At 34.9% G+C, this 14958-nt stretch overlaps 1 protein-coding gene across 1 annotated transcript in view; it reads left to right on the forward strand.

Moving 5' to 3' along the window:
• The window catches only part of CSMD3 (CUB and Sushi multiple domains 3), a 1309925-nt gene that overhangs the window by 1022332 nt on the left and 272635 nt on the right, over positions 1-14958 (forward strand). The window contains exon 31 of the mRNA XM_043483744.1: positions 11508-11702. Coding sequence (XP_043339679.1) covers positions 11508-11702 — 195 coding nt within the window. The remainder of the gene's footprint in view (positions 1-11507; positions 11703-14958) is intronic.

Here is a 14958-nt window from a genome sequence, read left to right on the forward strand (position 1 = left end):
GGCTGGATAAAGCACTAGCTGGAATCAAGACTGCCTCAATAACCTCAGATATCCAGATGACACCACCCTTATGGCAGAAAGTGAAGAAGAACTAAAGAGCCTCTTGATGAAAGTGAAAGAGAAGAGTGAAAAAGTTGGCCTACAGCTCAACATTCAGAAAACTAAGATCATGGCATCTGGTCCCATCACCTCATGGGAAATAGATGGGGAAACAGTGGAAACCGTGATGGACTTTGTTTTGGGGGGCTCCAAAATCACTGCAGATGGTGATTGCAGCCATGAAATTAAAAGACACTTGCTCCTTGGAAGGAAAGTTATGACCAACCTAGACAGCATAGTAAAAAGCAGAGACATTCCTTTGCCAACAAAGGTCCATACAGTCAAAGGTACACTTTTTCCAGCAGCCATGTATGGATGTGAGTATCAGACTATAGAGAAAGCTGAGCACTGAAGAGTTGGTGCTCTTAAACTGTGGTGTTGGATAAAACCCTTGTGAGTCCCTTGGACTGAATGGAGATCCAACCAGTCCATCCTAAAGGAAATCAGTCCTGAATATTCATTGGAAAGACTAATGCTGAAGATGAAACTCCAATACTTTGGTCACCTGATGCGAAGACCTGAGTCACTTGAAAAGACCCTGATGCTGGGAAAGATTGAAGGTGGGAGGAGAAGTGGACGTCAGAGGATGAGATGGTTGGATGGCATCACTGACTCTATGGACATGAGTTTGAGTAAGCTCCGGCAGTTAGTGATGGACAGGGCGGCTTGGCATGCTGCAATCCATGGGATCACAAAGAGTCAGACACAACTGAATGACTGAACTAAACTGAATGTGATATGGTGATGAATATAATATTTTAGAACATTTCTGTCTGTATTTAAATGAATTAATATTTATATATATATGGATATTTCTTGGGCCTTCCCAGGTAGAACTAGTGTTAAAGAAACCCCCTGCAAATGCAGGAGATGTAAGAGAGGCGGGTTTGATCCCAGGGTCGGGAAGGGCACAGCAACCCACTCTAGTATTCTTGCATGGAGAATCTCATGAACAAAGAAGCCTGGTAGGCTAAGGTCCATAAGGTTGCAAAGAGTCGAACATGACTGAAGGGACTTAGCATGCACATGTATGGGTATTTATAAACATATTTTAAGTTTTCTATTCAATGCCTATAAGGACAAATTAGATCTTAGTTGTTTAAAGTTAAATTTTATTTTTCCAAAATTGAGCCTATAAAGGATACTGATAAAGGAGTCATTTGAGTTCTGTAAATGCATACTTTGAATTTATTACTTACTGCTTTGACTTTAATTTTTTCCCCACTATAGAATATTTTCAGTAGCTAAAAGTTATACAGAATAGTAAAACAAACTTCAAAGTATCTGCTATCCAATTCGACAGACTTTTAACATGGTGTTATATTTGCTTCAGATCTTGTTATTCTTGTTTTAAGAAATATTCAATTGAAACTTCTGAATTTGCACTGGGAAGAGGGTTTTGTTTTGTTTTGTTTTTTAGGGCTATCAAAAGAAGTCACCTTAAGCTGAAACCCCACCTTAAATACATCTTCAGCTAGAGACAAAGAAAATGTTGGGAGTAGTAGTTTGGGACTTCAAAGGAGAAAAAGGCAATCCACACTGATGGAAAAGTAAATGTTTGATAATAAATAAATGTTCGCTGGGCTGTGCAGAGACAAGGGGATCAATAGTGGACTCTGCTGTCTAGGCCCTGCTGAGTTTCCACCACTGCAACCTCGCCTGTAGTTGTTGCAGATATCTTTGGTCATCCGTCAGTCAGTTCAGTCACTCAGTCATGTCCAATAATTTGTGACTTCATGGACGCCAGGCTTCCCTGTCCATCACCAACTCCCAGAGCTTACTCAAACTCATGTCCATTGAGTAGGTGATGTCATCCAACCATCTCATCCTCTGTTGTCCTCTTCTCCTCCTGCCTTCAATCTTTCCCAGCATCAGAGTCTTTTCCAAGGAGTCAGTTCTTCTCATCAGGTGGCCAAAGTATTGGAGTTTCAGCTTCAGCATCAGTCCTTCCAATGAATATTCAGGACTGATTTCCTTTAGGATTGACTGGTTTGATCTCCTTTCAGTTGTAGGGACTCTCAAGAATCTTCTCCAACACCACAGTTCAAAACATCAATTCTTTGGTGCTCAGCTTTGTTTATGGTCCAGCTGTCACATCCATACATGACTACTGGAAAAGCCATAGCTTTGACTAGATGGACCTGAGTTGGCAAAGTAATGTCTCTGCTTTTTAATGTGCTGTCTAGATTGGTCATAACTTTTCTTTTGAGGAGCAAGCGTCTTTTTTAATTTCATGGCTGCAGTCACCATCTGCAGTGATTTTGGAGCCAAAGAAAAACAAAGTTTCTCACTGTTTCCATTGTTTCCCCATCTATTTGCCATGAAGTGATGGGACCGGATGCCATGATCTGAAGTTTTTTGGATGTTGAGTTTGATGCCAGCTTTTTCACTCTCCTCTTTCACTTTCATTAAGAGGCTCTCTTCTTTGCTTTCTGCCTTAAGGACCCATCTTTGGTCACAGATGTATTCTATTTTAGGTACATGCCCTTTAGCTAAATTCTTAGGTAGCTAAGTGGGAGGTAAAAAGACTTTCTGAGTTTCTGTTTCTTAAAAATTATCACCCTAAATCAATATATATGCCAAAGAAGCACATTTTGAGATGATAAATTTTGGTCTATGAGTCTCTCTTCTTACAGAGCAAAGTAAGAAAATGGCCTCATCAGTGGGAGAATATATGAGCTATTTGGTACCAAACAGTAGGTGATTCTCTGGTGGCTCAGAAGAATCTCAGATTCTTTACCATGTGGGAGAGCAATGAGAGAGACCTGGGTTTAAGCCCTGGGTTGGGAAGATCCTTTAGAGACGATCTCTTGGAGAAGGGAATGGCTACCCACTCCAGTATTCTTGCCTGGAGAATTCCATGGATAGAGGAGGCTAGTGGGCTATAGTTCATAGGGTCGCTCATAACTGAAGTGACTAACGCTTTTCACTTTCAGTAAGAATTTAGGATGACCAGCTATATTAGGGTTGTATGAAAATGTTAGCTGCTCCAAACCAGAGGGTCATGGGCGAGCTTACACCTGGTGACTATGGGTTAGGAAGCACTGATATTCTAGAGTTGAACTTGAGCAATGTGCCAAACTCTCCCACTGGAAGAGGCTCCCCATGCCATATGCAAGAAGCCAACTAACTGGCTATCTGCACAAATCATCAGTAGTCAAGATTATTTTCAGACACTCCTGTTCCTATCATGACAGCACCCTCCTAATTCTGAAGTCAGTGCTTATCTTTTCCATGTATGTATGCTTGTCCATATATTTATACTTTCCATCATGTACATGTCCTTCATTCTATTTTCATAAAGCATATTTTCATCATGTGCACATTCTTATGAAAATTGTTTTTTCCCTGTACATTGTTTCTGAGATATATCAATGATAAGAGACGTGTAGACTTAGTTCATTAATTTCTTTATGATATTCCATCATATGACTATCACAAGTAATTTGTAAATTTTTCTGATAGGTACTTAGGTTAAGTTTTCTGTTAGGAATCATGATGATATAGTCATTCTTTTGAGTGCTTTCTTGAACATATCTATTAGATTCTAAAATATCTGTATATCTAAGAGTGGGAATACTAGATCAAAGGATATAAACCTCTTGAATCTAACTACATATCCCCTAATTACTCCCAGAAGGGGTTATACCAATTTATATTCTCAACAGCAGAGAAAACATTTCAGAACCTCCACATTTTCTGAGCTAAAACTGACAAAAACATTATACTATTTTTGGGTGTTTGTATGACATAATGATTTAATAAATGTATGTATTGCAAAATGATTACCATATTAAGTCTATATAGCATCATCACCACTGCATATAGTTAGTTATTTTTTTCTTGTAATGAGAACTTGTTAAGATCTATTCCCTTAGCAACTTTCAAATATAGAATACATATATTCTTAAGTATTGTCACCATGCTGTATATTACATCCCTAGAACATACTTATCTTATAACTGGAAGTTTGTACATTTCAGGGAGGAAAAAAATTGTCCTCTGTTCTTCTAGATTCTTCTAGTTAATCTAAGAATTAAATTGGTATGAGACAGATTAACAGGAGAAAATCAAACAAGTTTAAAAATGTGTATACATGGGAGAGACTTATGAAAACTGAAAATCTTTTCCTGAAAACTAATTATCCTCATGCAAGTTTTCAGATGTATAGACATAAAAATGTTCACAGTGCTCTCTTGCATTTTCTGTTGCTGTATTTTTTTTTATTAGAATTGCTTGGTATTTTTGTTAATATTGCTTTCACATAATTTACTTATTCCATTCTATTTTCTCTAGATTGGCTTTTATTTTTATAATTAAAAATAATTAAATCACTTATATTCATATTTTTTTCCTCTTCTAATATGAGCTTTTGAGGGCTGTGTATTTTCCTCAAAGCACCACTGTAGCTGCTTCGCAAATGTTGGAATATGCAGAGTTTTATTATTTTGCAATTTTAAATTTGTTCTAGTTGTACTGCCTTTTGATTTTTTCTCTACTTGAGAGCTATTTACAAGTGCTTACAAGTCTTACAATAAATTTTAGTCTATACTTAATTATGAATTTCTAGCTTACTTGTGCTGTGGTCTAATGTGTATGATTCCAGTTCTTGGTGTGTCTAAAGATTTGTTTTATGACATCTTATATAGTTAGTTTTTACTCATATAAAACACACACACTCCCTGTGTGCTTGGAGAAAAGACTGTCATCTAATTTATGGGTGCAGTTTTTTTTTATATATATACTCATTAAATTAAGTTCTCTATTTATCTTTCTTGAATATGTATGTCCTTTGCCATTTAGAAAAATCGCTTGGTCTAGCAATTATTGAAATAGTTGGGGAAATCTATTATAATTTTTTGTAATAAATTAATTTTTCATTTTTTTTCTTAAAACAGTGATTTTTTTTTTTTTGCTATATTATCAGAACCCATTTTTGGGTACATATATACATGTTTTTAATCTTATTTTGAGCCATCTACTCCTTTTGCTTTTTCTCTTGTACTATCACAAATTTCTCTTATCAAAGTCATATAATTACCTGATATTTTATTTTTCATTTATTTGCTATTTATTTACTATGCACACTCCCATTTATGCCCCTCAATCCCTGCGCTGCGCTTAGTCGATCAATCATATCTGACTCTCTGCATCCCCATGGACTGTAGCCCAGCAGGCTCCTCTGTCCATGGGGATTTTCTAGGAAGAATACTGGAGTAGGTTGCCATGACCTTCTCCAGAGGATCTTCCCAACCCAGGGATTGAAGCATGTGATTGAACCCATTTCAGGCAGATTGTTTACCGTCTGAGTCACCAGGGAAGCCCAAGAATACTGGAGTGGGTAATCTATCCCTTCTCCAGGAAAACTTCCCGACCCAGGAATAGAACCAGGGTCTCCTGCATTACAGGTGGTTTCTTTACCAGCTGAGCTACCTGGGAAGCCCCACTCAATCCCTACACATAAACCAGAAAAACAAACTTCTTAAGAGCAAGAACTCTATTTACCACTATACAGTGAACTTATTAGAATAATGCCTACATACATAGTAATTCTTTGATAATTATGTAGCTGATTTTGAGTTGCCTAAAGAGGTGTTTTATATTTTAAATCAAGACATGATTAGAATAATAACAGTACTGAAATCTAAGGAAACTTAGAGACACATTCATGTCCTATATTTTACAAATAAGAACTTGGCTTTTTAGGAATATCTGCAAGGTGATAGCTTTATAAACAAGACTCAGTTAAAAAGAGGTAGAGAACTGTAAGCAAGTCAGTAAAGCTAGGTTCTATTGTGAGTTTGTATTTAACAAAGCATTTCCAGAGATCCATAGGATAACAGATACAGGAAGAATGCCACAAATACTACCATACTCAGGGCAGATGATGCTAATTTGTTACAGCATTCTTTCTCATGGAAACTGGACTTGACTTCACAGTCCTTTCTCTCATAACATTCCATGTAGTCATTATTAAATCCATGTCATTTAGCACTTGAGATAAAATCTACTCACCATATCTCAAATTAAATGTATTGCCCCTCCTATTTCCCATCTTGGTCAATTTCTGTGTCCCATTATTTCTGAAAAGCTACAATTTATGCCACCACAGGAAAAGGGCCACTGATGCATTTTTTAAAAGGACAATGTTAATTACCTATTATGTACTTTACTCCAAGTACAGTTATTAGCTCTTTCAATACAGTATCTCTGTCTTTCCCATTAGCAAAAACACTTGTAAATGCAACAAAATGTTAGCTAACAGCATTATCAGGTAGATATTACTATACCTATTTTCAAATGATAAAATTGAGAATCAGATTGTCAAAGTGAATTGCATAAGATGGCATAACTTATCACTACCAATAAGAGTAAAGGAAAATAAAAATGTGAGCACAGGCGGAGAGAAATACATAAGTATTCCATGAACTTCAGTCTACCTTGTACCCTGCAACTACTGCCTACCATCCTTAGTTACTACACCAGTGCCCATTTACACACAATTCCTTGAGGTCTTATTTTTATACTCCAGATAGTATTTCTTTACAATGTTAGTGCTAAGGTTATGGTATTCTGCAAATCCAACCTACTTAACTTTCTGGACTGGCTCTCAAAATTCTCAAACCCCCCATCGTATTTCATCTCCCACTTCAGGGTCTCCAAGATCTGTCTTTTCTTATCAGTCACCCTACTTTCTATTTATATTAAAAAAAAAAAAGTTAGCTCTTTAATTGCCTGGTTCCTTAAAGCTGATAAAGTGGTCTTGTTGTTTATTTCTGCCATAGCCAAGCAAACATGTCAGAATTTTCAAGATAAAATGTGCACCCGCAAAAGGAATTGACATGTAACTGGAGGTCCTGGATAGTAAAAGCTATTTGTCTGTCATTTGTAATCATGTTATATAGTTTATTTTAAGCATGTTGATTTCTATTAGCTCTGAAAAAGTAAAGTTTTTAAGTCCCAACTCACTCCAAATACTGGTATTTATAGGTCTTTATTTAAAAAGCTATAGGTTCAGCACCTACTTCTATAGAGTTCACACCAGAGTATAGTTGCTATTGCTTGTGTTCATACTGATCTCTTCATTTCCCTCTTGAAGATAGCCACTGAACCTTATTTTTGTTTATTTGCAAATACATAGGAGTTCTGCAAACAAAGCATTTGAATGGTGAACAAATGCTATAGTCAAACATCGCAAATACACAGCCTGCTAATAATAGGGATTCTGAAAGGAATACTACTTTTATTTACAAAAAGCAAATGTTTTAAGGCAAAAACCACCACAATATTGTAAAGTAATTAGCCTCCAATTAAAATTTTTAAAAAGTCAAATGGTAGATATGCTCTAGTGTTGTAGACAATAGTAAACTGAAATAAAGAAATAGAGATTTGAAGGTAAGGGGAGATGTTTTATTAACTTGAAAGCAATGTCCCCAAAGAGTTTAAATCAATCTAGTCTCCAGTAGTCTTCCCTGAAGAGTCCCCATGGACAGAGGAGCCTAGCAGGCTGCAGTTCACGGGGTGGCAAAGAGTTGGACACGAGTGAGTGACTAAGCACAGCACAGTCTCCATTTATCCTAATGTAACTTCAATGAGATACAATATTAAATGCATGCTTGATAAACGTTTTAGCTTAATGCTATCTTTTGCATTGTTTTTGTATTAAGGCTATTTTTAATTATGTTAATAAGTATATTTTAAATATTTATAACTATAATTTTTAATAGGTGTAACTCATAGGAGTGATGTTTATATTAATAAACAAAATATACTATTTACATGAAGGAGAGAGTATAGATACAGTTTTGTGCTTCTGAAGGGGACCTCCTGGCAGCTGCTGTTTTATCTGATAGGCACCAAAAATCTACAGTGAAAGATTTATGAATGGTTGTTTATATATGGTGTAAGTTAGCCACCTGCTTCAAGAACCTTAAAATATAGTCAATTACTTTCTAAATTAATATACCAATTTAAGACATATCTTTTAATAGAGCAACCTATTACATTTCAGCTTTACTTTGAGGTATTTTACAGCAAAATTGTTTAATTTCCAATTGTTTAATCAACAGTATTTTCCAAAATAAAAGAGATATGTCTGTGGTTTATATTTAATCTCAAAGAGCACATGGGGAATCTGACCCTATGTGAACTATGGGTCTTCCAAAAGAAAGAGCCTTTTGGGAGTTACTATGATTTGAGGGGACTACAATGCATTCACAGCTTAAAGGGAATTTAGCTCTTAGTTTCTGAGTTCATGCCAGCAGGTATATGCCCAACTGCACTATTCTGGAAATAAAAAGCAGCTGAATATTATATACTCTGGTGACTTCTCAAAAATAAAAATAACATATAACTGATTATCTACAGAACACTATTCTTAATAATGGTCCTTTCATGAGTATATACCTGTATGTAGGAATACACTTTGAAGTTTGTTAAAGATTAACCTTTAACAACAAAAATATTATGGTTCTTATTAGCCCAGAAAAAAAATGTATTTATAAACAAGTCATTAAGTATGAACTGAACAAACATTATTTATTTATTGTCATGCCTGATGCAAATACTTTATAATGATATAAAGTATCATGATGTCATGCATAATAAATACTTTATAATCACATTTTGATTAATTTATTATGATAATATAATTACTGAAATACCCAGATATTGTGCTTATTATAATTTCATCTATATGTCTTTCTTAATAAAATGAAAACAGAAGCATAGTAAAGCTTTAATTTTTCATGTTGACTCTTCTTAAGGACACATATTTCAACTTAGTAATGTCAAAATTTTTCATTAAAATAAGCATTTAAAATTCTTTAATTTCACCTGGAAATAATTCTGAAATAAATTTTTTGTTAAGAGTGAAAAAAGAGTCCATTGCTAAGATACAGGCTCTGTTGCTTACGATTACGTCTGTCTTCCAGCAGACTGCTTCTAACATGCTTTACTTAGAGAATATAAGGCAAGGGACTCTTACCTGGGATCTACTCAGTAGGCAAGTTATTATTATTCATAAAAGTGAATTATTCATACAAATGAATTATTTTATTAAGTTAATTATTCATTAAAATACTATCAACTTGTCTGCCTCACATTTTTTTTTCAAAAATTAAAATCATTTTTCCATCTGTTTCCTGGACCTTTATGTAAGGATTCTCCCTATATTCTCAAAATTTCCAGATGCAATTGCTATGGCAAACAGGGAAATAAACAAGTGCAGTATTATTCATAGAAAGCTATTAAGAGAATTTAAAGTAGTATGTAAACATAATAAAGAGATAAGTGAATCCTCTCAAAATGAGCCTAGCAATATAAAATTGTTGCAGAGGCAGTATTTTTAATTTATCAACCATGTTTTCCTTTACTCAAAAAGTAGGTTTGCATTATAGATTCACTAATATGTCACTGAAAATTTGGGGAAAACTTTAAAGAAGGAAAAAGCTACCTTTTCAAAAGATGGATGTTAGGCAGTTAGACATGTCAAAGAGATTAATCTTTCTAAATAGTAATTTCAACCCTTCCTTTTCCCTCAAGGGTAAATTTAGTTCAATTTCATGAAGAACAGAAATGGTAGTTTGCTGTTATACACCTAAAAATTACATTGCATTTTCTGCTTATTTAAGGAAAGGATTAATGTTTTTCTCTGAAAAATTAAACAAACCAACCTCTGTACTACTAAAGCCTCTTTCTTAGTGACCAAAGAATCTACTGGTTCTTTTCCTTATGTTATATGGGATACGAATTTCTTACACTGTGTGTATATGCGCACATGTGCATACCTTTGAAAGATCAAGTTATTTAGTTTTGGATTGATGCTCAGAAATCAGGTTTGTCTGACTTACAAGCTCCAGTATAACTTCTCCCCTTCATGTCTCTCATCCCCCTTTCACCTAGTCTGCCCATTACCCCTCAATGCCCAGTTTAGATGTCAGTTCTTCAGGAAGGTTCTGAATGCTGCTCCTTATACAACATACATCACAACCACAAGTGTTTACTTAATATAATTCTTTTCTTGATAGACTGTAAAAGCCATGAAGGTTAGAGTATTTTTTTTTTTTTTATCACCAAGGCTGTATTTCCAGTGTTACTTTGATAATGGGCTCTTAAGTAGTTTCTGGAAAGAAGGAAGGAAGGAAAGGAAGTGGGAATTTTTCATTTGGTATTCTATAAAAATCATTTAAATGTTTGTTTCCACCATTTCCTCTTTAGTTGAATTCAGAGAAGTCTTGTGAAGTATGTTTCCTAAAGCATAAATTTCTAATCATTTCCTGTAAGTGTTGAAGCACTTTGAACTCTGCAAACTTTATCAAATGGAATAAAAATATTTTTTTCTATTAAAATTAATCACATTTTGATTAATTTATTATGATAATATAATTACTGAAATAGCCAAACACCAAGATACTCTTGACTTAAATTACAAATATTTTATGAGTCACATCCAAAGATACACCCATCTCCTGAATTCCCATTAACATAAGATAAATTCTAATGTAACAAATCATATTTGTTATCTTGAATTTGTGACAGCCCTTACATTGTACATCTCTATTTATCTGTAATAATAATAAAATGGAAATATTCACGTGTTACCCAGACCTGGTATAACAAAAGTATTCTACTACTTATTTGTCAAAATGGATGAGCTAATATATTTCTCTCATATATTCAAAATATTCTCTCAGTCTCTCTAGTTTACTATCTGGTTCCATAGAAAACAGTTCTTTGTTGTGAATGGAATTTACTTTTTAATTACCTATTACTATTACCTTCAAAAGTTCTTGGCTTTGATATAGACTGTGTCCAAAAAGATCATGGTTTGGATATTAGAAAGATTTTGTTACTATTTTTAATGTGCAGACTTCTGCCAGATGTTTGGGAAATGAGTAGAGGAGGCAGGTTAAGAGGAATGGCTTCAGGGTAGAAAAATAGGATCTTTTACTTTCTTCCTAGTGATTAACTGAAATCAGCATAGGCAGCAGTACTATATCTAAGTTCAGTCACATGAAATGCAGTGTACTTTATTTGGGGGAAGATCTTTTAAATAATGAAATATTAAATAAACAAATTCTTCTTTTCCAAAATAATTCATTTAAAATATTTATGCATGGATGATAACACATAATTTATAATAAACTCTGAAACCCTGTGTTTGACTATATATATTAGATACTAATTTTAATGAGAAGACCAATGAGGAATTTTGTCTTTTTCTAACCACTGTGAATCAGCAAAACATCAGATATGGTTAAGGGCTGCTTATACTTTTCGCTCTTAAACATAGGCAGAAGGGTGTTGGTGCTTTCTGTTTGGTTAGAGGCAGAAATGAAGATATACTGAAAGTTTCCTAGAATGTGCTATTTTAAAATAATTCATTTTATATCAACATTACCTTACAGCAAAACTCCGAGAGTCCTGCTTTGATCCAGGCAACATAATGAATGGCACCAGACTGGGAATGGATTATAAATTAGGGTCAACAGTAACCTATTACTGTGATGCTGGTTACATTCTTCAAGGATATTCAACACTCACGTGTATCATGGGAGATGATGGAAGACCTGGATGGAATAGAGTCTTACCAAGTTGTCATGGTAAGAAAAAACCTTTTGGCTGAGTTTTTATAATTAGAAAGAATTAATTAAAGCTACTTCTGTTTTTTTTTTAACAAATCAACCATTTAACACATGATCTACAGTGTGGTGTAGGCAATGCAGATTCTATCAAGGATTTTTTAACTGGTTTCTATAAAGAAATGATTTTGGAAAAGTGCTGATATTCCTAGGTGTCTCTAAAGCAATGTACATGTTACAGTGGGCCAGCTCTCTGAAAGCAGGGATGTTTTGTTCATTTTTTTATCCTCAGGATTTAAAGGAGTTCCTAAAACTTAAGGTTCTCAGGAAATATTGACTGAGTAACGAGGAAGAAACACATTGAAACTGTTATTTCAACAAAAGTAGATAAATGCAATAGCTATAATATTATCAATAATCACTGATAAATTTGAACCAAGGATATAGAGATATATACATTTCTCCTAAGAACTAAGTTGTTTAAAAGGAGTGACCAAGTCAGAGCTCCTGAGGCAGCTCCAAAAGCACAAAGAAGACCCAAGTGTGCAAAAAGATGGAGAAATACCTAAAATTAGTTTCAGTAACATAATATCAGATGGAAGCTGTCAGATCTGCTACAGCTATAGCTAGTACAAGACCAGTGCATCAAATTCAGAGTGCTGAAGGATCTGACAATGATCATGGCCAGGAAAATATCACATATCTTAGAAAAAGGCTTAGGGAAAAATATATTCAAAAAGAGACTAAATATTTTTAAGATTAAAAACAGTTAAAAGAGGCACCTGAAACAGAAACATCATCCTCATTTGGGGATAGGGAGTTTGCTAAGCAGTTGACCACAGTAAATAAGCAGCTCTTTCTAATGATTTTAAAGGGATAATCTAGCGGACAAAAGAAGGGAAACTGTGGGTGTCCGCAATTAACAGTGAAACAAGTGTTAATGATAATGGTTCAGAAATTCATGAATATATATTTCTGGATAAATAGCTGGAGGATTTTATAAAATAAAGTATATTTACTACTGTGATTTCAGTGGAACAAGAAAAAGCAGCAACTCTGATCTGTTGATTAAAAGTTTGGATTTTTGGTGTCTAATGCACATGGTTGTTTTTCTTAGTCATTTAATGTATTCACCTATGAGAATTATACATGTGTGATTTCTAACTAACACAAGTCATTTAACCTCTCTAAGCTTGTTCTTTGTGTTCATTCACTCAGTCATGTCTGACTCTTTGTGACCCCATGGACTGTAGCCCGCCAGCCGCCTCTGTCTATGGGATTTCCCAGGCAAGAATACCAGAGTGGTTTGCCTTTTGCTCCTCCTGGGCATCTTCCCCACCCAAGGATCAGCCTGTGTCTCCTGCATTCCTGCATTGGCAGGGGGGGCTATTAACCACTGAGCTGCTTGTGAGATTGTTGTCTCTCATATCTAAAAGAAGAGTGCTTGAAATAACTTATTTCAAAATGTTGTAAGAAATTAAGAAAAGGTAGATATCTACTAAATAGCCATTGATGCTTTAGAACTGTGGTGTTGGAGAAGACTCTTTAGAGTCCCTTGAACTGCAGTGAGATCAAACCAGTCCATCCTAAAGGAAATCAGTCCTGAATATTCATTGGAAGGACTGATGCTGAAGCTGAAACTCCAATACTTTGGCCACCTGATGCGAAGAACTGACTCCTTGGAAAAGACCCTGATGCTGGGAAAGGTTGAAGGCAGGAGGAAAAGGGGATGACAGAGGATGAGATGGTTGGATGACATCACCGACACGATGGACATGAGTTTGAGCAAGCTCTGGGAGTTGGTAAGGACAGGGAATCCTGGTGTGCTGCAGTCCATGTGGTCACAAAGATTCAGACATGACTGAACTGACCGAACTGACTTGAGGTAATGATTTCATCTATTACAAGATAAAGGAAATAAAAAGGGAAGCAATTACTTTGGATTTAATCCTGCCAAAGAGGAAAAAAAATTTGATGACATGAAATTTTATAGAAAATGAAGAGAAAGAGTGATTTATTATCTTATAATTTATAGCCATACAAAAGGGAAATCAGTTTATAGGCAGAAAAGCATACTAAACTTAGAAAAGCACTTTTCAAAATTTACTGTCAGTAATCATTAAGAAACCATGGAAAATTTGCAGCATCAGACATGAAAAAACCAAAAATTTGATGGAGAAAACTCAGAAGGACACAGAAAACTATCGCTCAAAAAACTAAGTGTTAATCACTGGAATAAATGATTAAATAGGTGTATTTCAGTGACTTAGATGGGAAAGGCTGGAGTACCAAAATATATACCATTCACAAAGAATATGCTCACCTAAGATAATCCTATTTATTTTCAACATTTCCAATGTTTCATGGGTCAATTATATCCTAATTAAGTGTATTTTGTATATCTGATTGAACAGTCACATTACAGACAATTTGGAGGTAAGAACAGATCTGACTTCGTGTTCTCTTACTCTATGTATAACCTGAGGCAAGCTGAGCCTTGATTTTTAAGTCTTGAAAGACAGATAACAGTTGTTAATTCAATAGGTTATTGTGAAGATTCAGTTATTAATCACAACACATAGTAAATCAGACCTGGTAAACTTCCCAACAAATACTGGCATATTAATACTTGTAATTTTTAACAGTGTTCCAGAAGCATGCATAACGTTGGAAATCATGCATTGCACTTTGCATTGTATGTTATGTTTTAGATGAACTAGCCTTTTTTGTCATTTTAATATTAATTAAATGTAACTGATATTTTATATAAATACACATTCACTCATTTCTGAAAATACCACAGGAGTTGAGTATTTTAAAATTACTTAAGAGAGAATAATTTTTACCATCATTTAAGTTGGATAACAGTATCCATTGATCATGGAAAAAGCAAGAGAATAAAAAAAAAAAGCCTACATCTTTTTCATTGACTTGCTAAAACCTTTGACTGTGTGGATCACAACAAACTGGATATTCTTGACGAGATGGGAATACCACACCCCACACTCCGCACCTGTCTCCTGAGAAACCTGTATGCAGGATAAAAAGCGACTGTTAGCACCAGACATGGAAAAACAGACTGGCTAAAAATTGGGAAAAGAGTCTGTTAAGGATGCATATTGTCACCTTGCTTATTTAACTTAGATGCAGAGTACATCATGCGAAATGCTGGTCTGGATGACTCACAAGCTGGAATCAAGATTGCCAGGAGAAAGAACAACCTCACATATGCAGATGTTACTATTCTAATGACAGAAAGCAAAGAAAAACTAAAGAG

The sequence above is a fragment of the Cervus canadensis genome, chromosome 12 (genome assembly GCF_019320065.1).
Source record: "Cervus canadensis isolate Bull #8, Minnesota chromosome 12, ASM1932006v1, whole genome shotgun sequence".
NCBI classification, from domain to species: Eukaryota; Metazoa; Chordata; class Mammalia; order Artiodactyla; family Cervidae; genus Cervus; species Cervus canadensis.